Below are 23,649 nucleotides of genomic sequence, written 5' to 3'. Positions count from 1 at the left end.
TTGGAACCTTTTGGAAAGATCTCATTTGAAGCTGGTGTTATAGTTCACCAGTGGCAGCTGTGTGATACATCTTCCATTAACAGTGCATTTATTATAAAGACAAGTATGATTCTAAAACAAGCCTATATGCTCCCCACCCCCCCATGCAAACTGTTACTAACAACCTGACCGGTTTAGTGGCAGTGCCTTTTTATTGGAGAGTCGGTGCAGATTTGTTGGGGTGAATGGCCTCCTTCTGCACTGTAGGAATTCTATGATTCTACGTTTTGCAGGTTGGAATGGGTGTATCACCGAAATGTTGGGAAGGTTGGTATTGTAGTGGTAAGCATGGATGGGTGAGATAAGTTGGTTTGGAACATTATTTTTGTACCCTTGATGGGGCCGTCATTGTACTGCATGTTAGGTTCTTCACAGCCTCTTGGACTAAATGTTTCATGGCTGTTTGGTCCTGAGTAAGCAGAACTGATGAGAAAAGCTTCAGCAATTGAATTTCTATTGTTTCAGGTACTATTCTAAAGCGATGGAAGAACAACTGGTTTGACCTGTGGTCCAATGGCCAGCTCTTTTACTATGATGATCAGTTGCGAGAAGACATGGAAGATAAGATCCATATGAAAGTTGATTGCATTAACATTCGATCTGGAAATGAGTGCCGAGGTACTTCAAATTTATCGACTTCACCCTGACAGAGGCTTTTAGTCAGCCCTATGATCACGTTGCATTTGCTATTAATTTTCCTACTTCAAGTTTGTTAGAAAGCTGCCCCATCTATCGTTGTTTTATATCATGCAACTTCCTATGTAGCTTGATATTGTCTTCACTCTGTCAAGGTGTTATGGTGGGTGGCACGGTGGTTAGCACTGCTGACCCACGGTGCCAGCGACCTGGGTTCAATTCCGGCCTTGATTCACTGTGTGGAGTTTACACATTCACCCCGTGTCTGCGTGGGTTTCCTCCGGGTGCTCTGGTTTCCTCCCACAGTCCAAAGATCTGCGGGTGAAGTTGATTGGCCATGCTAAAATTGACCCTAGTGTCAGGGGGATTAGCAGGGTAAATATGAGGCATTATGGGAATAGGGTCTGGGTGGGAATGTGGTTGGTGCAGACTTGATGGGCTGAATGGCCTCCTTCTGCACTGTAGAGATTCTATAATAATTTGTAACACAACCTGAACAATCTGGAGTATTTGCCACATGGTCCAATAGCAGTTAAGCTGTGCTGAACTCAAAAGTTGCTGCACTCTCGAAATCCTGCCTTTTGAGTTTGGATTACTTTGGGGCTGGTCCAGTTAGCCACTTGGAAGGATTTTTCTTTGCCACATTGGATTTTGGCTGATTTTAAACCTACTCTTTAAAAAAAAAACAAGTAATTGGTGTCACTGAAAGTCAGTTGGGATGGTTATTTCCTGAGATTTTTTTGTTTGTGCATTTTCTGAAGATTTGCAATGAAAACAGACTTTAACCCGTTGTGTAAACACTTGAGTAGAGACACAGGAAGAGTCTTGAACTGCCTGCTGTGTAAGTGAAGTAGTTCATTTTCATTTAGTTTTGTTTGGATTGTGGTTTGGTTTCAGTTATTATTTATTCCCAAATTAGATTTCCATCCTCCAGAAGGAAAACCTAGAGATTGTTTACTCCAGATTCTGTGCAGGGATGAAAGAACCATCAATCTGTGTGCTGAGAGTGCTGATGACTGTCTGTAAGTTTACTTTACATTTTTGTGAAAAGCTTGATTTGATCCTGGTGTTGGAATCTCAACATTAAAATCTCTCTTTCTCGCTCTTGATGTTCTCCGTCTCCTGTTTTCTCTCTCGCTCAATTGTATTGCTTTCAGTCTCACTCACTTGCACTTTAGTCTCTCTCTTGCATACGCCCTCTCGCAGGCTGCTCGTGCCCCCTCGCCTCTTTTCCACGAGGGATACTGCAAATTGTAGCTGAGTGACTGTTGTGTGACCAGGATGTCAATGGACTTCAGGTTGAGCTTTTCTTCAGAAACTCAGTTTATCTGCAGCAGTTAGACTTTGACTTTCGTGGGGGGGGGGAGGGGGGGCAGGGGGCAGTTGGGGAGGGGGGAGCAGCTGAGCAACAGGAGTGTTAAATAGTATAACATTCCTACCCTTCTAATACACTGCACCCTTTCTGACTAAATTTGAGCTACACCACTGGAGGTATGAGAGTTGAAATTTTTCATATCTGAATGTTGCACTAATTAAGGAGAGGTTTAATCAATCATGAATTTCTTGTACTTTAGTTGCTCATGTGGAATATTACCTGATTTTGTTCTTGAACTGTGTGTTAATGGTTTTGTTTACGGTTTATGCAGGGCCTGGAAACTTGCTCTTCAAGAGGCGCAGACAAACTCGGTGAGTAGAGCATCAGACTCACGATAATCTGCTTTGGGTAGTGAGTAATAGGAGTATGTGGGAATCATCAAAGACTTGACTCGTGACACAAAAACTTCCTAAACCTTGCTCTTTCAAGCAGTTTTCCTTCTCCTTCTTGAAACCATTCAAGTATTATTACACAGTGGGGTGTCAGCGTAGCGAAATACTTTTCTCAGTAAAATACTGGATAAAAACCTTTTATTTTTCTTCCACTCCACCCCCCCCCCCTCCACTCTTTCCCCTATTTTATCCCCCCTTTCCTTGCCTTTCTCCCCTTTTTTTTCTCAATTTTACCTCCTCCTCCGCCCCCGCCTCACCTGGCATCTTCATCTGTCACAGGTCACATCTTACCCTCTCATTTCAGCTTCTCTGCCGTTTGACCATTCGCACCTTTTATTCGCTCTAAGGACTGCCATTAGCAGCCTTCCCCCTTGTTTTTGGGACTATGAATCATCTTTCATTCCCTCATCCTACACTATAAATATCTCCCACTTTCTATGCCTTTTCTCAATAGATATTTTGTTTCCCCCTCTTCTACCTTCCACACCTGCAGGCACATGGCTCCATTATTAGCTGCAACCCGGACACACGCTACTTTTGCCAAGTGCCCTCAGTTCATTAATGAAGCTAGTTGATGGGTGTCAACCAACTCTTTTTACCATGAATATGAGGCTGTGCTCTCCCAACATCCATGCTTTATAAGTAGCAACCCTGAGCGTTCCCCCTCCATTGAAGAGGGACTGTGAAATCAGTTCTGGCCTTGGCTGAGGGAAAACAAAATGGTAGGAGTCTCAACAGGAGAAACATAGTGTACACAAGGGAATGGCTAGCACTGCTTGTGTACATAGGACCTGTTGGCTGTTGATCATATGAGTAATTTTATACTGTAGCTCAAGTAGCTTATCCTCTGATTCTCCATTGTGGTTTATGTGCAATACATTTATATGGGCTTTATGCATGAGACATGCAGTAACTGAGTGAGTTGTCTATGGCTCTCTGTTACAGTAACTGACGGTTATGGTTTTTAAGGTTATGTGTCATTGGACTATTTGATATTTTTAATGTGCTTTTATTTTGGCTGTAGAATTTGTTACATTAACTAAATTTTAGTCTCAGCGAATTTTAAGAATGAAACTTGTGACTGATTACAGAACCCTGGTCCTGAAATGTTTCTGGATGAGGCTGTTTATGCCTCCGCCCCCCCACCCTACACAGCTTATCCCACCGCAGCAGCACAGGTAAATGTAGCCACTATACAAACTGATATTGTCCTTTGCTTTGAATGTTAGTCTCATTTTCACATGCATTCTTTGCTGGAGAGATGGTGGTGTAGTGGTGTTGTCACTGGGCGAGTAATCCAAAAACCAAGGCTAATGTTCTGGTGACACAGGTTCAAATCCCACCGCAGCAACTGGTGGAATTTAAATTCAGTTGATAAAATCTGGAATATAAAGCTTGTCTCTGTAACGCCATGAAATTATTATCGATTGTTGTGAAGTCCATCTGGTTCACTAGTGACCTTTAGGAAATCTGCCATATCCTTATCTGGTCATAGAGTCATAGAGGTTTACAGCATGGAAACAGGCCCTTCGGCCCAACTTGTCCATGCTGCTCTTTTTTTAAACCCCTAAGCTAGTTCCAATTGTCCGCATTTGGCCCATATCCCTCTATGCCTATATAACTGTCTAAACGCTTTTTAAAAGACAAAATTGTACCCACCTCTACTACTACCTCTGGCAGCTTGTTCCAGACGTTCACCAACCTTTGTGCAAAAAAAAATGTTGCCCCTCTGGGCCCTTTTGTATCTCTCCCCCCTCACAAACCTCTAGTTATAGACCCCCCCCCCCCCCTACCTTTTGGAAAAGATATTGACTATCGAGCTGATCTATGCCCCTCATTATTTTATAAGATCTATAAGATCACCCCCTAAGCCTCCTATGCTCAAGAGAAAAAAGTCCCAGCCTATCCAGCCTCTCCTTATAACATAAACCATCAAGTCCCGGTAGCAACCTAGTAAATCTTTTCTGCACTCTTTCTAGTTCAATAATATCCTTTCTATAATAGGGTGACCAGAACTGTACACAGTATTCCAAGTGTGGCCTTACCAATGTTTTGTACAATTTCAACAAGACGTCCCAACTCCTGTATTTAATGTTCTGACCAATGAAACCAAGCATGCCGAATGCCTTCTTCACTATATCCACCTGTGACTCCACTTTCAAGGAGCTATGAACCTGTACCCCTAGATCTCTTTGTTCTGTAACTCTCCCCAACACCCAACCATTAACTGAATAAGTCCTGCCCTGGTTCGATCTACCAAAATGCATCGCCTTGCATTTATCGAAATTAAACTCCATCTGCCATTCGTCAGCCCACTGGCCCAATTGGTCAAGATCACATTGCAATCCGAGATAACCTTCTGGTCTGACCTACTTGTGACTTCAGACCCACAGCAATATGGTTGACTCTTTTCCCAGGGTAGAAATGTCAAATACTAGAGGCAACATTTAAGGTGAAAGGGGGAAAGTTTAAAGGATATTAGAGGCCAGTTTTTTTACACCCAGGATGGTAAGTGCCTGGAATGCACTGTCAGAGGAGGTGGTAGAAGCAAATACAATAGCAACATTTAAGAGATATCTTGGCAGATACATGAATAGTCCGGGAATAGCGTGATACAGACTGCGTAGAGGAAAAGGGTCTTTAGTTTAGGAAGATGCCATGTGTCAGTGCAGGCTTGGTGGGCCGAAGGGCCTTTCGAGTGCTGTACTGTTCTTTGTTCTTAACTGCCCCCTGAAATGGCCTAGCAAGTCATTTAGTTCAAGGACCATTAGAGATGGCAACAAATGCCATTGATGTCCCATCAAAAAAAAGAAAAAAAAGTCCTGAGTTGCTTGAAGTATTGAATACCTGTGTCATTGTAAATTGGGACCCAAGAAACCAAGTGCAGTATTCAGCTCAGAGACTTACAGGTCAGGTATATAACTGTGGGGCCAGGCAAGGGATTGGGCAAATACTGGATTGGGGGGGTGAGTAGTAGTGAGAGGGAAAGAAAGCAGAGAGGAAAAAGGGAGGTGTTCTCTCCAAAGGAATGCAAAACACTATGGCACAAATTTGGACGCAAGACTTACCACAAAGATGGCCTATTTAGACGCCAGTCCACTTTTCGGCTCTACTCCAGCCTTTGTCCTTCCAGCTGAGCAGCATGAGAACACACAAACTAAACTATCAGCTACGGATGAATAGCTTCACTGCCTTGTGGATATCTCAAGGAAGCTGAAGGCTTAAGGGAGTAACAATCCTAAATGGAGCACCAGGTTGGCCTGATGTCTAATTATCTTTTCAACAACTCCTGCAACCAAACTAGTGCTGCAGCGCTTTGCATTCCTTTGGAGACAACTGGGGAGGTCGAAGTGGGCTGCACACTGCATGTCTAGGGGCCAAACCTTCTCCGGATACCTGTGAACCAAGGTACTCAGTTTCCATGTCTCACCACGAGGAGTTAAAGGTGAGGGCCTGTAGGTAGCGAGGCTGAGTACTAACAGGGAGAGACTTATGCACTGGCTTCTCTTTTTCTCATTGCTGCTGCTGTTGATGTGACAGAAAATGAGGAGCAAACTTCACGCAGGTGGGAAGCGTGCTAAATCTCTTCACCCACATGTCAGACACATCACATTGATCTGTTTGGACTTGCTTGGAAGTACGAAAGGTGATCTATTTCAAATGCATAAAATTGTTGAGGAGCTTTGCAGGGTAGATGTTCGGAGAATGTTCTCTCGAGCAAGTTTGCTCAAAGCTAAGGGTCACAGTCTTGGAATGAAAAATAAGCCATTTAGGATTGCGATTAGGAGAAATTTCTGAACTGAAAGGGTTGTGAATCTTTGGAATTTTCCACCCCAGGTTGTTGTGGATGTCAGTCATTGAGTCTATTTAAGTCTGTGATGGTAGATTTTTAGTACCAAGTGAGATTTGGGGATCATATGGGAAGAGGGAGTCGAGGTAGAAAATCAACCGTGATCTTATTGAATTCTGGAGCACAGGCCCTGAAGGCCAAATAACTTGCTGCTACTCTTGATTTTTGTGTGTTCTTCTAACCTGAGGATCTGTTTCAATTGCATAAATGTGCTAAAGCATATGTTACTCCGTTTGCATTTTTCACTTTAGTGTCTGTACTTGGCTGTTCAGCATTGGAAATAGCTGATTATTGCTTTTAATGCAGCTGGTATTAAAATTCAATAACAGTTAACCACAGGAAAGGATCTTGTTAACACAATATTATCCAGTGTCTGTGTTCAGTGATTGCACATGTTTTGAAGTATCATTTTTCCATTCAAATTAACCCTTCAAGGATTGCAATTCTTTCTCAAAGACTATTTCCTCGGGTGGATGGAGCTATTACAAGGGGGCATAACTATAGGGTTCGTGGTGGGAGATACAGGAAGGATATCAGAGGTAGGTTCTTTACGCAGAGAGTGGTTGGGGTGTGGAATGGACTGCCTGCAGTGATAGTGGAGTCAGACACTTTAGGAACATTTAAGCGGTTATTGGATAGGCACATGGAGCACACCAGGATGATAGGGAGTGGGATAGCTTGATCTTGGTTTCAGATAAAGCTCGGCACAACATCGTGGGCCGAAGGGCCTGTTCTGTGCTGTACTGTTCTATGTTCTCCAACACTCAAATTCTCTAGAATATTCTGCTTCCAGCCATTGGGTGGCAGCCATCAGCTCCCGAATAGGCGTCGGAACAGAGTCTGAGAACGATACGTTAGCTTGTTTAAAGATTTGAGCAAATAGATCGAACTTCCCTCACTTTTTGATTTGTAGAGTTTTTTGATGTTTCTCTTTGTCATTCTAAATCGTTGTTTTTTTTCAGTAATTCTCATTTTAATAGTGCAGCTGAAACTGTACATTATTTTTCCGTTTTAATTTTTCTCTCCTCGATGTTTCGATTCTGACCGCCGTGACTCAGCAGGCATCAGGTTGCACTCGACCTGGCTCCCTGTGCAAGATGAGATGGTGAATGCCAGTAAAATATTTGGCCATGTGGGGGATTGGAGTTGAGGTTACAAGGGTGTGACAACATAATGCATGCACTACTGGACTAGTAATTCAGAGATCTGGATGAATAGTTCACTGGCTGGAATTCCAATCCTATCATGGCAGTTTCTGAATTTGAATTTAGTTCATTAAATAAATCTGAAATGAAAAGCCAGTCTCAGAAATGATTACCATGAAGCTATTAGAATCATAGAATCCCTCCAGTGCAGAAGGAGGCCACTTGGCCCATCAAGTCTGCACTGAATATCTAACAGAGTATCTTACCCACGTCCTATCCTAGTAACCCCATGTAGTTACCCTGCTAATCCCCCTAATCTGCAATCTTGGAACACCAGGGGACAATTTAGCATGGCCAATTCACCTAATCAGCACATCTTTGTACTCTGGGAGGAAACCCACGCAGAATGTGCAAACTCTCCACTCACCCAATCTACTCTTATCAGCCAAGTGATAGGTGTTGTCAACAGTGCTATCAAATGGCACTTGCCTAGCAACAACTTGGCTGCTGTTCAGTTTGTGTTCAGGCAAGAACGCTGTACTCAGACTTCATTGCAGCCTTGGTCAAAACATGAACAAAAGAGCTTCCAAGGGTGAGGTGAGACTGACTTCCTTTCACAACCAGGAGGCATTTGACCACACGTGGCATCCAGGAACCGAGATAAAATGAAGTCAGTGTGAAACTGGTGAGAGAAGGGGGGGTTTGGGATGGTGAGCGAGAACCTCTCCACTGGTTGCAATCGTACTTGGTGCAAAGGAAGGTGGCTGTGATTGTTCGAGGCCAATGATTTCCATCTCAGAACATCGATGCAGGGGTTCAAGATGGTTGGGCCTAGGGCACTATCTTCAGCTGCTTCATCAATTGCTTTCCTTCCATCATAAGGTCAGAGGTGGGGATATTTATGGTTATCAACTGCACAGTTTTCAGTACCATTTACAACTCTTATACTGTGTCGCATGCAGCAAGACCTGGACAATATACAAGTTTGGGCTGATGAGTGCTAAGTAACACACATGGTACACGATGACCAGGTCCAGCTAGAGAGAATCTAACCCTTGACGTTCAATGGCACTACCATTGCTGAATTTTACTATTGACCAGAAACTGAACTGGATCAGCCATGTAAATACTGCATCTGTAAGAGGTCAGAGGCTGGGAATTCTGTAGAGAATAACTCCCTGACTCCACAAAATCTATCTGCGATCTAAAGGCACAATCAGGGGTGTGATGGAATATTCTCCACTCCCCCTTACTTGCCATTCCATCAACATTTAAGCTTGACCCCCATCTAGGACAAATCACCCTGTCCACTACTTTGAACATTCACTCCCTCTATCACTGGCAGCAGTGTACACCATCTGAAGATGCTCTAGGGCAGCTGGCCAAGGCTCCTTCGACAGCACCTTCCTGACCTCTACCTCTGAGAAGGACAAGTGAACGGCATCACCTGCAAGTTCCCCTCCAAGCCACTTGCCTCCCTGACTTGGAACTTTTTGACTGTTCCTTCACTGTCACAGGATCAAATTCCTTTTCTAACAGCACTGTTGGTGTACCTGCTGCAGCTATTTTCCCCTTTGACAATGGTGCCCAGTGTTTTTGGCTACTGATCTTCGACTGATTGATTTGACATAGTTTCCAGGGTCAATTGAAAATCTCAATGCTGAGGCTAATAGCTTTTTGTTGTGTTTTTGTTCAGGGGCATGGGACAGAGTTAAGTAAGTGGAGTTTGGCCCCAGGTGAACATTGATTTTAATTGAATGATGGAACAGGCACGAGGGCTGAATGGCCTCTTCCTATATGTTTGCAAAGTGCTCTGTTTTTTCCTGGAAGACGTTTATCGACCTGAAACAATGGGCTGAAGTGCATCCCTGTGCTTTCCACTGATAGAAGTAATTATTAGAATTGCTGGTCTGCTGAGAAAGAGCCAGAGGTTTCTTCAAAGGTTAGGCCAAGTGTTTTAAAAAACCTCCCTTGATCCCATTTGATTGACAGCACTGGGCTCTGAAGGTCCTCAGTGTTAAATAGATTGGGTGGTTGTGAGTTCAAGGCATGAACTGCTTCCAGGCACATGTACCAACACCATATCAGGAAAGCTTGGCAACTTGCTAGTGTGTGAAGGAACGTGCTCCAGAGCTTGGACTGTTTCAAATCCTTGTGGACTCGGACATTTTTTTTTGCTTTTTATAAACATCAGTAACGCTAATTTCTGATTGTGTTCTGTTACTTATACATCCACCCCACCCTAATCCAGACACCACTGAGTTGTAACCTCTTTTTCCCTTGTAATGTGATCACTGTGTTTGAAGAGTTTCTTGACAACAACCTTAAAATGTCCTCTTGCTAGTTTGATGTCAGGCTTGGGTTCTGCCTCTGTAGTTTTAATTAATGTAGTAATCTGGATTAACTATCTCGAGAGGAGCATCTTTCAGGGGCCTCCTTTTAGATGGGGAAAACTGGGGTTTTCGGTCTTTGCTTTAAAATTCCAAAAATAAATTAAATTCATTCATGGGGTGTGGGAGTTGCTGGCCAGGCCAGCATTTATTGCCCTTATGGAACTGCTGCTGAACTGCCGCCTTGAACCACTACAGTCGACGTGGTGTAGGTACACCCACAGTGCTATTAGGGAGGGAGTTCCAGGATTTTGATCACAGTGAAGGAACGGTGATATGTTTCTAAGTTGGGATGGTGTGTGGTTTGAAGGGGTACCTCCCAGATGGTAGTGTTCCCATGTATCTGCTGCCCTTAAAGTTTATTTATTGGTGTCACATTAACACTGCAATGAAGTTACTGTGAAATTCACCTTGTCGCCACACTCCGGCACCTGTTCGGGTCAATGCACCTAACCAGCATGCCTTTCAGACTGTGGAAGAAAACTGGAGCACCCGGAGGAAACCCATGCAGACACAGGGAGAACGTGCAAACTCCACACAGACAGTGACCCAAGCCGGGAATTGAACCTGGGTCCTGGCACTGAGGCAGCAGTGCCAACAACTGTGCCACCGTTCTGCCCCAAATAATAGCGCTCAATGTGGGGCTACATGGACCCTTGTCCTTCTAGATGGTGTCATTTGTGAGTTTGGAAAGTGCTGTCTAAGGAGCCTTGGTGAATTCCTGCACTACAACTTGTAGATAATACAGTGTCAGTGGTGGAGGAAATGAATGTTTGTGGACAAGCGGGCTGCTTTATCCTGGATGGTGTCGAAATTCTTGTGTTGTTGGAGCTGCACTCACCCAGGGAATTGGTGAGTTTTCCATCACTCAGCTGACTTGTGCTTTGTAGATGGTGGACAGGCTTTGGGGAATCAGGAGGTGAGTTATTTGCCGCAATATTCCTAATCTCTGACCTCTTGTAGATTGCCACTGATGAGGTCAGCATCTATTGACTATCCCTAGCTGTTCTTGAGTAGGTGATCCTCCTTGGATTGCTGCAGTCATTGCATTGGTGTTTGTGAGTTCCAGGACTTCAACCCTGACCCAGTGGCAATGAAACATGATGCATGTTCAAGTCACGATGGTCATAAGACATAGACCGAATGGCCTATTTCTGTCCCTATCAAGTCTGCTCCACCATTCAATGAGATCATGACTGTTCTGAATGACCACTCAACTCCACTTTTCTGCCTTATCCCCATAACCCTTGATTTGTTTACTGATGTGTGTGAGATTTGGAAGGGGAACTTGCAGGTGATGGTATTCCCTTATGCCTGCTGCCCTTGTCCTTCTAGGTGGTTGAGTCATGGGTTTGGAACGTGCTGTCAAAGAAGCCTCAATTTATCCTGTAAAAGCTAGGGATCAGCACTGGAAGTCTACTGTACATTGCTTCCTAATTCTTGCTAACCAGAACTGGACACATTTGAGGTGTTGTTTGCCTAGTGAATTAGGTTTGATGATGATAATCACCTCTAACTTGTAATTTCACTTAACTTTGCTTATTCCTACTTGCTCCTGGCTGGTCTCTCACATCATACCCTCCGTAAACATGAAACTCTAAAACTTTACTGCCCTTGTCTCAACTTGCAGCCCTGTTGCCCTTATCGCCCCTGTTCTTGCTGAACTTCATTGGTCCCTAGTCAATTAAGCAACATCTTTTCTCATCTATGTTTTCAAATCCCTCTGTGACCTCGCCCCCCTCTCTATCTCTGTAATCTCCTCCAGCTCCACAATCCTCTGAAATGTCTACACTCCTCTAATTCTGACCTTTTTGTGCATTCTCCAAATATTGGTGAATGTGCCTTCAGGTGTCCAGGTCTCAAGCTCTGCAATGCCCTCCATAAACCTCTCTGCCTCGCTATCTCCCTTTCCTCCTTTAAAACACTTCTTGCAACCTTTTTGACCTTGCTTCGTTCATTTGACCTGATATCATCCTTTTGTAGCTCAGTATTTGTAATGTGAAGCACCTTGGAATGTTTCATTGTGTTAGAGGCGTTGGGTAAATACAAGTTGTTCTTGATTGCTCTAAGCGGTGATGTTCACCGTTGGATTTTTGAGCACACCTCAAGTCTTCAGCTTTATGCTCTGTGATTTCAGCACCAGTCAGAGAGTTTGCCTGTCATCCATTTTATTTCCTGTGTGTAGCGCTTCACACTTTTCCACATTAAATATAATCTGTTTCGTGCGTTGTGACTTCTGGAGCTGCTTGCTTGGGTTTAGTTGCCCCTCTGGTTCACATTTATCTACAAAATTGATCAATTAGTGAGAACAAAGTCTTTAGATTCACTTCCATTTTTCCCTGGAGAGGACATGTTGTGTATGCTGAGTTCTTGGAGGAAGCATTTATTCAGAATATCTACCATTTATGCTCGACCTCTGTTTTTTGAGTTCATTTGTATCTCCTTTTGCTTCAGTGATAACCTTGAATTCTCATAAATAAATTCACGTTCTGATAAATGTCAGAACATGAATTTATTTACAAGAAGTTCTGTTTCTGCAGACTAGAACTCTCGAGCCCATTTGGTTTCCTCCTTTTTTTTAAACATATTATTCTTTGTTGTTGTCTTCAAATGTTTAGGGAAAAGAAACTTCACTTTACGTAGAGTGACTCATTTAAATGTCAAGGAATGCCTCGCTGAGTTGCAAATATAGTTGTTACTCCAAATGTGTTGCCTTCCCACTCTTCAGAAAGGGCAGATGTGCTTACCTGCTTCGGATTGTTGCCTCCTGTGGGAGTATTGTTTAACACCTGTTGGAAACAGGGTATCGATTGTCGTAGGCAGGACTCCCATCATCCCTTCTCCAGCTGCCCCCTACAGTGTGGGCTGGGGACCAATTGGAAAATGAACTTTGGATTTCTAATGTATGGTTCACTTGCACAGTGATCAGGTCATGAGACAAAAATGGCAACTGTTAAACCAGGTAGTTTCCTGTGGCCTTTTTGAGTGGCACAACAAGAAAGTGAAGTGCTGTTTCTGCAGACTAGAACTCTCAAGCCCATTTGGTTTCCTCCTCTTTTTAAAAAATATATTATTCTTTGTTGTTGTCTTCAAATGTTTAGGGAAAAGGAACTTCACTTTACATAGTGATTCATTTGAATGCCTTGTTGAGTTGCAAATATAATTGTCACTCCATTATTTTTCCCTCCGCACTATCTCCCCTCCCCCTCACCCCCACCATTTGGAGGATAGGGTTTGATTTTTTTAAATAATGGGACGTGTGTCGCTAGCAAGGCCAACATTTGTGCCTAGGCCATTTCCGAGAGCCGATAAGAGTCCATTACTGTAAATCTGGAGTAACAATAGGCCAGACCAGGTGAGGGTGGCAGATTTCCTCCCCTAAAGGACATTGGTGAACCAGATGGGTTTTTATTCCAATCGGGGCTATTTTCATGGTCACCATCACTTTGTATTCCAGATCTTATTAATTAAATTTAAATTCCACTTGCAGCCGTGGTGGGATTTGAACTCTTGACCCGAGCTGCTGGATTACTAGTCCAATGACATTACCACTATGTTACTGTCACTCCCACCTCCCCATGAATGAAAAAGAGGGGGTGAGGGTTGCGGAAATGACAATTTGGTAAAGCTGAAAATATTTAGTCTTCTGATTGGGATGTAAGTGAGTTGAGTGAGATTATCTTTGTGTGGTGCTGTAAAATACCAATATTGGATGGGCTGACTGGTTGGTTGATCTGGATTTATTTTTTAGGTTTACAGCTATGATTCGTACAGCAGTGCTTATGCTGCACAGCCACATTCTGCTTCACAGCAAGTGATCTACACATCTAATGGACAGCCTTATGCCGTGGCCTATCAATATCCCTACCAAGGTGAGTCTATATTAGTAGCAATGATTTCTATCCACTTCTTTGCAGGAGTCACGACTCTAAGCTGTCTGAAAGATAATCCTAGTGGGAAAGCAAGCTGTTTGATTTGAGAATGAAAATCGCAGGTTAAAAGCACAGCTTCACAGTTCCAGGAGATGATGCTCATTCAATACAATCTTCTGTGACTTGTGTCATTTCAAAAGGAAGCTGCGGCCCCCGGGAGTTGGAATGTGCCACCGCTGCGCGGAAGTTGGTGAATTTCTCCTTGTTACAGTTTCCGGGGGTCAGCTGGATCCAGTGGTGGGGCATAAACCAACTACAAGCTCACTAATGCATCCTTTAGAGGCTGGAAATCGCAAGTTTAAAGGATAGAAAATGCTGGAAATACTCAGCAGGTCAGACTGCATCTGTGGAAAGAGAGAGAAGCGGAGTTAATATTTCGTGATGACCCTTCATCAGAACAGTCCGAAAGACGTGCTGGTTAGGTGTATTGGCCATGCTAAAATTCTCCCTCAGTGTACCCAAACAGGCACCGGATTGTGGCAACTAGGGGATTTTCACTAACTTCATTGCAGTGTTAATGTAAGTCTACTTGTGACACTAATAAATATACTTTAACTGGTGGGGGTGTGAAAGTGTGTACATTGGGGTTGGCAGGAGGTATTTGACATCCGTCCCAGGACAGTGGGAGACAGTCTGGCTGGGAACGAGTCCATGGCCCATCTTTCTGATGAGGTTCTGATTTGTGGCTGCCAGTGAGATTAGCTTTGGAGCAGTTGATGTGACGAAACATAGAAACCCTACAGTGCAGAAGGAGGCCATTTGGCCCATCGAGTCTGCACCGACCACAATCCCACCCAGGCCCTACCCCCACATATCCCACCCGCTAATCCCTCCAACCTACGCATCCCAGGACTCTAAGGGACAATTTTTAACCTGGCCAATCAACCTAACCCACACATCTTTGGACTGTGGGAGGAAACCGGAGCACCCGGAGGAAACCCACGCAGACACGAGGAGAATGTGCAAACTCCGCACAGACAGTGACCCGAGCCGGGAATCGAACCCGGGACCCTGGAGCTGTGAAGCAGCAGTGCTAACCACTGTGCTACCGTGCCGCCCCAAAACAGGGCATCAGGAGATGGGCAGTGGGAAGCACGGGGGACAAGGTGGCCAGTTTTCAAGTGGAAGAAAGCCGTGCAGTCAGTCGGAGATGTGATGTGGAGCAGGAGAGCCTGAGCTAGGGGCTGAACGGTGAGTCGAGGTTCTTTCCAGCTGAAGGTAGCCTGAAGTACCAGCCAGCGAGGTTCACAGGGTTACATCCCTCACATGGGTGTAGGTTGAACTCTGGCAGTTTGGCTTCAGTTTTCCTGACAATTAGATGAAAACTTCGTAGCCAGGTCTTAATGTTGGAGAATGTGTAGCAGTGGAATTGGCAGAGCATGCTACATTAAACACAACTCCATTAACAAAGCATTCTATCACGAGATATCTATCATTTACAGTCATTACATTATTGTAGATGGCATTACAATAACACATTTAGATTTAATGAAACTGATGGATGTTGTGCTATCACGTTGGGTACAGCTCCCTGATCTTTGATCACAGTGAAATTTATAAGCAGCATGGGATCTTTTCAACTTCTTTTTAGTCCTCGTAACTGATTTCAACACTTCAAATGTCATCATTTAAATGAAGCAATGAGCCAGAAGTGAGGGTTGGGTTTGATTTCATTGCACTGATTCTATTCTGATTAAATACAAATTAAATCTTTTCAGTGAGCCAAACACTTTGTTCCAATATCCATACTGGCTCTTGATATGAGTTCTGGTAGCACATCTCTGTCAACATTTTAACTTGCAATGTCGACATTCCTATATCAATGTTGCTGTTTTGAAGAAAGGTCTTTGACCTGCAGCATGAATGGATTGGGGCTGTAATATTTCTCTTTCTGCAGATGCCATCAAACCTGCTGAGTATTCAAAGCATTTCCTGTTTTTATTTCTGATTTTCAGCATCTGCAGTGTTTTGCTGCCGCTTCAAAGTTGCTGTCAAGCATCATGTAGTTGCAGGCACTGGGCACATGGTGGCACCATTGGACAACTTTCCAAAACCTTTTTCTCACTCAGACCGGACAAATGTACAGTGTCAGAGCTGACTTGAATTTATACTTTGTAATGAGAACTGTACAATTCGCGACCCACTGCTAGATAGCTGCCCAAATTTCCTATTACTCTCCTTCCAACATTTTATGTATTGAAAAGAAGCCGGCATGGGTTCTGGGATCAGTCCTTGTCATAAAACAAGCACACTGTAGTATTCTGGTCTAAGGTGAATAATGGGAGATTAGATCAGCTGGGAAACACGTTCCATCCATGTTTCTGTAGACCCCACATTCTTGCAAATAGTCTAAATAATGGAACCTGTTCTGATTCTGTGTCCAATCTCCATTGCAGGGCCTAGGGCCATCTAACCTCTTAATTTTATATTTGTTTATACCTTCCCAAGTAAATCCATGTCGTGATATGACTCTGCAATGAGTTCTTGATTCATTTACATTCGCATCCAGGGCAGGCACTTGGCTGGCTTCTGCCCTCCTGGGCTGAGTAAGTTTTGCATTGACAAATGAGCCACGTAAACTGTCAATATGAGCTGACCATGGAGAGCATCCATTATTGGAGAGTTGCTTTTGGAGTGTGGTGTCTGGTCTGTGATGTTATGCAGCTCCAGTCCATTCCTTCATTAACCTGTTTCTCCTCTTGGGTCGACCTGCGTTTGCCAATGTCTTTAGTTCCAATCAGGGTAGCTTTCTGCCAGTGTTGCTGTGAAATGCCTGTTCGGCCACAGAAACTTACAGCACGTTTAGGAGGCCTCGGAGGCCATTGTGTCTGCACTGACTCTCGGAACGAGAGAACAGTTAGTCCTGCACCTGCTCTTTTACCATAGCCTTGAAATTTTTACTCAAACATGAGTGCTGACGACTCACCGTGTAAAATTTTTTTTTTCCCCTCATCTCCTCTTTGGTTATTAACCCTGCCAGTTGAAACAGTTTCTCTTCGTTACTTTGAACACCTCAATTAAATCTCCCATCAATCTTCCCTGCTCATCAGAAAGCCATAAGTTCAAGTTATTCCAGTGGATGGATGGAAAGACAGTTTTATTCGCTGTGGTTATGGATAGGCAGAATATGGTTGGCGTTACAAGATTGGCCTAACTAGTAATCCTACTGTTCACACAGCCTCATGGTGCAAATGCTACCAGCTGTGTCTCGATATTGCCCAATGATTGCCTGGCGCCGCGGGGTCAAAGCGCTGCTCTATGCGGGATGCTAGCCCTTTCCTCTGTTTGCCTTGCCCTCATTATCCAGGATGGTTGCCATAGGCAACACAGTGTCATTCTTTTACGATCCATCCACTTCAGCTCATGCTCCATTCCTGGATGTTGTCTACCCAACGCCTGCTGACAGTGCTGTCTGTCACAGACATGCCAGCTTGCTGCTTGGTGTCTCTGCTAATGAATCACTATCTTCTTTCTCTCCTGTCTGTTGACAGCAGCCATTATCGCTCCTTCTCTGCCATACCTTTCCTTAGTAGCACTGCCTCTGTAAGACACCCACTGTGATTTGCTTGAAAATTTAGCTGTTCTCACGGTTGGAATTTCCAGTCACAGCCGAACATCCTCACGTCAGCTTAATGGCCTGTGCTCCCTCGCTCGCTCTCTTCCCCCAGCCCCCCCCCTCTTCCCTTCAGTATAGGGTGGGGGAGATTGAATGACAAAGATACCTTGGAGTACAACACAATTGGAGTGCTAATGATAGTAATAAAGACAAAGTAGGTGTTAATAGCAGAATGCAAGTCATCGTTGTCTGAGAGCCAAAAACATGAGAACGGGGTGGTGGGAGGGAGATAAATTCAGAATTGGAGAACCGAGTTCATGGTCTGAAGTTGTTAAACTCGGTGATGAATCCAGAAGGTAGCAAAGGGCCAAGGCAGAAATATGGGCGTGAGAGCAAGATGGTGAATTGAAATCCCAAGCAACTGGAAGCCCGGGGTCATGCTTGCAGACAGTGAGGCTCCTCAGTGGCCAGCCTCGTCCTTTATTTGGACACCCCCATGTAGAGGAGGCCACATTGTGAGCTGCGAATACCACAGACTACATTTGAAAGAAGTGCAAGTGAATCGCGGCTTCGCCTGGATGAGCTTTTATTTTGTGTGGCACCTTATCAAATACACCGCAACTACAGAACAATCTTTATCTACGTTGCTTATTACAGATGAGCATGATTTCCCTTGTGTAGAAACCATGGTGGCTGAGCCAGATCCAAATATGAGTTTAAGTATCCTGCTATATAACCTTCCATAATAAATTCTAGCAGTTTTACAATGACGGTCATTAAGCTAACTAGCCTATGAGACATGATTTCCCGCCCCCACCATCGGGGATGCGGTAACCTAGCCTAAGTCCATTGACTTGTGATGGCACTGGAGGTTGGAAAATTCTACCTGTAGTTTTCCCCTTTCTTGCGTAGAGGTGTTATATTTGCCATTATCCAATATGCTAGAACTCTTCCAAATCTCAGGAATTGTGAAAGATTATAAGCAATGTCTCTACTCTCTGCAGCCACTCCTTAAAAGGCTTCAGAATGCAACCTTTCAGGTCCAAGGAACTTCTCAGCCTTTAGGTCTAATAGTTTTCTGGTGACAATTTTTCACCTCTTGATTTTCAAATATCTTTGGAAAGTTTTCCAAGTCTTCTACAGTGAAGGCAGATACAAAATACCTGTTCAATGCTTCTACCATTTTCTTGTTTTCCATTATTAGTCCCACATGGTAGAGGGTCAAAACTCACTTTACTTTTTCCTTTTTAAATACTTGTAGAAATTCTTACTATTTATATTTTTATATTTATATATATTTTTACATTTCTAGCTAGCCTTCTTTCATGCTCTTTATTCACTGGTTTTTAAAATCCATCTGATTTTCTGACCTATCCCTAATCTTTGCAGAATTGTTCAGTGTAGCTATTCAACTTGATGCTATCATTACCTTTCTTATTTAGTCACAGATGATGTGTCCTTCTCGGAAGCTTCCTTTCTCACTTGGATAAATCTTTGCTGAGAGCTAATAACTCTGCCATCTCTACTGTCATACCTTTTTATCTGGCTTCCCAGTCCACTTTAGCCATCTCTACCTTCATATCCTTACAATGACCTTTATTTAGGTTTAAAACACTTTTTTTCCATTTCAAACTGAATGTGAAATGTTATCATGTTACCATTACTATTGCCAAGAGGCTCCTTTTAATATAAGGTTATTGATTAAGGGGTGGCACGGTAGCACAGTGGTTAGCACTGCTGCTTCACAGCTCCAGGGACCTGGGTTCGATTCCCAGCTTGGGTCACTGTCTGTGTGGAGTTTGCACATTCTCCTCATGTCTGTGTGGGTTTCCTCCGGGTGCTCCGGTTTCCTCCCACAGTCCAAAGATGTGCGGGTTAGGTTGATTGGCCATGCTAAAATTGCCCCTTAGTGTCCTGAGATGCGTAGGTTAGAGGGATTAGCGGGTAATATGTGGAGGGATATGGGAGTAGGGCCTGGGTGGGATTGTGGTCGATGCAGACTTGATGGGCCGAATGGCCTCTTTCTGCACTGTAGGGTTTCTATGATTAATTCTGTCTCATTGAACGTTGCCAGGTCCAGTATAACGTGTTCCCTGGTTGGCATTATAATGTACTGCACTTCCCCAAATATGCTCCATAAGCTCATTATCCAGGCTACCTTTATCAATCTAATTTGCCCTATCTAAATGTAGGTTAAAGTCCCCCATGATTATGGGTACCTTTCTTACATGCTCCATTTCTTTCTTTCTGAATCCTCTGTTCAACAGGGTGATTACTGTTTTGGGTGGCGGTGGTGGGGGCTTTCCTATTTCTTGGCTGGAATTTTACAGTCCCGCCTGCCACAGGAATCCGAGCAGAGGAGGGGGGCGGACTGTGGAAAGGTCTGTTGACCTTGGGTGGGATTTTACGGTTGCAGGACAAGTGAGGCTGTAAAATCGTGCCCCTTATCTCTCCCCAAAGTAATTCCACACCTTGCTCTTTGTAGCTAAGTCCATCTCATTACTGTATTAATGTCATGCTTAAATAGTGCTACCTCACCATCTTTTCCTGGCATCCTTTCATACTGAAACATCAAATGTCCTTCAATATTGGGGTTCCAGCCTTGGCCATCTACCAACCATGTCTCTGCAATGGCTTTCGGATCATACGTATTTATTTCTATCTCTTCTAACAAATCATCCATTTTTGTTGCAAGCATTCAGATACAAAACCTCTTAATTCTGTCTTTTTACTATTTTTGCAAGCTCTGGTCTTATCTGTTGGTGCACCCTTCAATCTGTATGCTCTGTCCTTCCTGATCTCTGGTTATCATTACTCAAATTGCTACCCTGTTCGATTACCTTGCTGTTTCCCTTCAATTTGTTACATCTCCCCTCACCTGATTTTGCACCCTTTCACCTCTACCAACTTAGTTATGGTACGGCAGAACACTAGTCCCTCCCGAAACCTCTTTCGCGCGCTCCTCCTTTTGCAGTATGCAGAAAAAGCTATCTAAGCTTTTGGTCATGTGTCCTAATATTTCCTGACTTCAAACACAAACTCCTGGAGCTGCACACACAGCAGGTCAGGCAGCATCTGTGGACTGAGAAGTAAAGCTAACGTCTCAAATCGATGACCTGTCATCACAATGCCTCTTTGTGGTTCCGTGTCAAATTTGATCTACTCCCATTCCTCTAGTGGGCGGCACGGTGGCACAGTGGTTAGCACTGCTGCTTCACAGCTCCAGGGACCTGGGTTTGATTCCCGGCTTGGGTCACTCTGTGTGGAGTTTGCACATTCTCCTCATGTCTGCGTGGGTTTCCTCCGGGTGCCCCGGTTTCCTCCCACAGTCCAAAGATGTGCGGGTTAGGTTGATTGGCCATGCTAAAATTGCCCCTTAGTGTCCTGAGATGTGTAAGTTAGAGGGATTAGTGGGTAAATATGTAGGGATATGGGGGTAGGGCCTGGGTGGGATTGTGGTCGGTGCAGACTCGATGGGCCAAATGGCCTCTTTCTGCACGGTAGGGTATCTATCTATCTATCTAGTGCAGCACCATGGGAAATTTTAGAATGTTAAATGCAAGTGGTTGATTGTGTTGCTCTTCTGTCTCTACAGGCCCTTACCCACCAGCGGCCAATCACGTGATTATTCAAGACCGGCGGCGTGACGATGGGGACCTTGCGTTGGGAATGGTGGCAGGAGCTGCCACTGGAATGGCGCTGGGCTCACTGTTTTGGGCCTTCTAGAACTCCTGACAGCTGAGTTCATCTGCTGTTTACGTCGCCTTCACTTTCCTGGTAGACTCACTCCTTGCAATTTGCACCTTGCATCAAAGTTCCTAACACATACTGCAGTGGTACACTTGCTTCGTTACTACATGGCACCTTAGTCTTATTACAGCACATCCTGAGATTTTCACTGGCATTTCTGCAGCAGACTTGAATAGTGCGTCTATTATATTATGAGCAAGATTATAATTAGTTTGTTTCAAGAATGCCATGAATAAATCATGCGTTTCACTCATTCTAATTTTATATCTTCCAAAATTCTTTTTGAAAAATGTGACATATGTAGTGGAGTTGATGGAATGGGTTGTAACTCCCTCAGAGTCCCTGATTCTTGAATTAAGTCCAGGGTGTTGGGATGAAAGCTTTTGCATGTCCGCCCTTTGACTTGCCGAAGAAACCTTGGGTTGCTTCATAAATTCAGCCGAATCTGGCTCTGTTGCATCGAGTGAATGTTGCAAATTAGCCTGCGCCCATTTCCCTTCCAGGTGTGACATGTGAGAATTGATGCTTTGGAGGAAAATGCAATTTCAAGCTACATTGCCAGTCTGTTTAGCAACTAGTTAACAAGGATAATGTATTTTGTACAATGGATTTTCAAGCACCGTCCTGAGTTTTGTCCTGGAATTTGCATTCAAGGTTGTTCCACTTACATTTGCAAAATAGCACCGGTACCAATTTGGATGCTTTGCATTAGTTACCAACCACGCAACAAAATTCCAGCAAATTGCAGGCTCCTTCAATGGGACAAAACGCAAGGACTGTAAACAGAAAAATGTGCTAATTGTCCATACTCTATTTCAATGCTCATTCCTATCCCAAAGTAACAGGTTGTAGAACATAAGTCAAGGATGAGGAAAGACCGTTCAGTCTGATGAAAGCCATGTATATCCTTAGTGTGTATGCCTCCATCGAGACCAAGCATTTATCACTGAATAACAAAGCTTCCATCTGTTTACCCTTTCTTTTCATGCATACGGATTTATGATCTGTGCTCTGACTCAACCAAAACAGACACTGCTGAAAAAATAGCAGAAATCTAGCTGCACAAAGGGCCTCCTAAACTTGAACACATTGACCAGTCTTTTCCGTTCACAGACCCTGTATATTTCCAGCATTTTCAGTCCTTTCGAATATCCTCTGATTCTATTTCCCTGGCTTGTTTCAAATTAGTCTGTGTTTGCTTAACCTATAATGCTATAAATTTAAGAGTTGAGATCTCCACTTGAACCACCTCCTGGTGGAGTTTGTACTTCTCTAATCCATCCTCAAAGTTTTATCCTTGGGATCATGCTTGCTGGTTTTCTTAATACTTAGTCATTTCCAATGCATGCTGGTTTTCCCTTGAGATTGTCACCAGACCTGAAGACAATGCTGTGCACGGATTCCGACCAGAGCATTGTAACCGCCATGCATTACTGGTGTCCGATTGTTCATATTCTACATCCTAGTGTTTTGTTTACTTACCACTTTGCCTCAACATAGAAAGTGACTTCCAAAAATCTGTTTCCACGTGTCTCAGTTTTAAATTCTGTTCAGTTTGCTGGACATTTAACATGCACAACTTTTAAATCAGTATAGTTTACATTTATCCAAATTACAGTTTGGCTACCATTTGCTAGTTTAATTGCATACTTGTCCTTTGTTTGAATAGAGCCATTTCATGAGTCATTGGATAAATGAGGACCCGATTAATCTCTTTCCTTTCCCCTTCTGAAGCGTCAACCCTTAACATCTCTATATCAAAGAGCGTTTACATGTTTGAGGCCACAGAAGTGGTGTCACTTTGTTGAAGCATGAAATTATGTTGTCTTCAAGCTTCCTGTGTTCTGATTGCTATATTTAATATGGTGCTGTGCGTATGGATTCTTGATAAATATTCGCTCACTGTCTCCACAGTCAGCTGGGACCAACCCCTGGATCCTTCTTTCCCCAATTCTGTCCATACCACTGGTTAACAGATGTACATACTTTTGCCTTGGATCTGAACCTGACTTGTGCACGCGATTTGTCCTGAACTTCTCCTTGAAGATAAAGTTGTAGTAAATTCAGAAGCAAACAGTGGAAATCAATAGGGCTGACATTGGAGTTGAAAGATGAGTGCAGTCCAGACAGAGCTAACCTGTGAATACTTAATTTGGCCAGGGAGGCATTTATTTGATAACTCTGGTAGGGTCTGAGATTTTTAAAGGAACTATTGAATTGCTTCACCTGTCTGATGTAGTCATACCAATCAATTGGTGATGGAAGACTTGTGTTCCTATTACTTGTTGTGGAGTCTGTAACTCCTGGTTTCTATTTAAAGTGTTGAAGCTCCAACTCTGTGTAGTTCACATGCAGTTCCCACTCCCCTCTCGAGACTGAAGACCGTACTATAGATTCCTGCATGGTATTCTCCACGCAAACTGTGAAATGATGTTGTCTCCCTTCCCACTCCCGCACCAATGAAAGAATAAATTGGTAGCTGGTATATCTCAAGTGCACGCTTGTACTACTTGAGGATATTCGGAGATGCCCGCGCAGAGGTTAGCAGGATGTTGTTACGTGAAGCAAAGCATGAGAAGGAGGC

General features: G+C 43.7%; 1 protein-coding gene across 3 annotated transcripts in view; it reads left to right on the top strand.

The window, feature by feature from the left end:
- plekhb2 (pleckstrin homology domain containing, family B (evectins) member 2) overlaps nucleotides 1–21,318 on the top strand; it is a 30,584-nt gene extending 9,266 nt beyond the window's left edge. For all 3 annotated transcript variants that reach the window (XM_078209105.1, XM_078209106.1, XM_078209104.1), the window contains exons 3-8: nucleotides 505–657; nucleotides 1,595–1,697; nucleotides 2,322–2,361; nucleotides 3,534–3,620; nucleotides 13,579–13,699; nucleotides 20,911–21,318. In XM_078209105.1, coding sequence (XP_078065231.1) covers nucleotides 505–657; nucleotides 1,595–1,697; nucleotides 2,322–2,361; nucleotides 3,534–3,620; nucleotides 13,579–13,699; nucleotides 20,911–21,041 — 635 coding nt within the window. In that variant the 3' untranslated portion in view covers nucleotides 21,042–21,318. The remainder of the gene's footprint in view (nucleotides 1–504; nucleotides 658–1,594; nucleotides 1,698–2,321; nucleotides 2,362–3,533; nucleotides 3,621–13,578; nucleotides 13,700–20,910) is intronic.
- The last annotated feature ends 2,331 nt before the right edge of the window (nucleotides 21,319–23,649 follow it).

Source organism: Mustelus asterias, chromosome 3 (genome assembly GCF_964213995.1).
Source record: "Mustelus asterias chromosome 3, sMusAst1.hap1.1, whole genome shotgun sequence".
NCBI lineage: Eukaryota > Metazoa > Chordata > Chondrichthyes > Carcharhiniformes > Triakidae > Mustelus > Mustelus asterias.
The sequence above is the reverse complement of the archived record's forward strand: the minus strand, read 5'-3'. Positions and strand labels throughout refer to the sequence as shown.